This window comes from Penaeus monodon, chromosome 20 (genome assembly GCF_015228065.2).
Source record: "Penaeus monodon isolate SGIC_2016 chromosome 20, NSTDA_Pmon_1, whole genome shotgun sequence".
Classification (NCBI taxonomy): Eukaryota; Metazoa; Arthropoda; class Malacostraca; order Decapoda; family Penaeidae; genus Penaeus; species Penaeus monodon.
Window position 1 is genome coordinate 43,129,132 of NC_051405.1, and position 288 is coordinate 43,129,419.

The window sequence follows — 288 nt, forward strand, 5'->3', positions numbered from 1 at the left end:
AAGGTGATTAAGTAATTAAGACTAACACATACAAACCTCAATTGTAAAGGTTAAATGGTCATAATAAGTACGAAGTGCTGTGTGAAGCAGTTCAACAGATTTAATCCTTATTAGCTCAGCAGGTGCAACTGTCCATGACTGCAGAAGTGTTGTCACATCATCTAAGGTGGCAGGATTTGTGTCCTTCTGAATAATAGTTCTGAAAACAATTAAATAGTACACTAGAAAAAAATCTTTGGAATCAAGTAATACTAAAGGTAGGATTTCTATGAACAAACTTCTTATCTT

General features: G+C 33.7%; 1 protein-coding gene across 1 annotated transcript in view; it reads right to left on the bottom strand.

The window, feature by feature from the left end:
• The window catches only part of LOC119585848 (maestro heat-like repeat-containing protein family member 1), a gene marked incomplete in the record, with an annotated part of 26,167 nt that overhangs the window by 16,818 nt on the left and 9,061 nt on the right, over nucleotides 1–288 (bottom strand). The window contains 1 exon segment of the mRNA XM_037934580.1: nucleotides 37–199. Within this exon segment, the coding sequence (XP_037790508.1) occupies nucleotides 37–199 (163 nt within the window).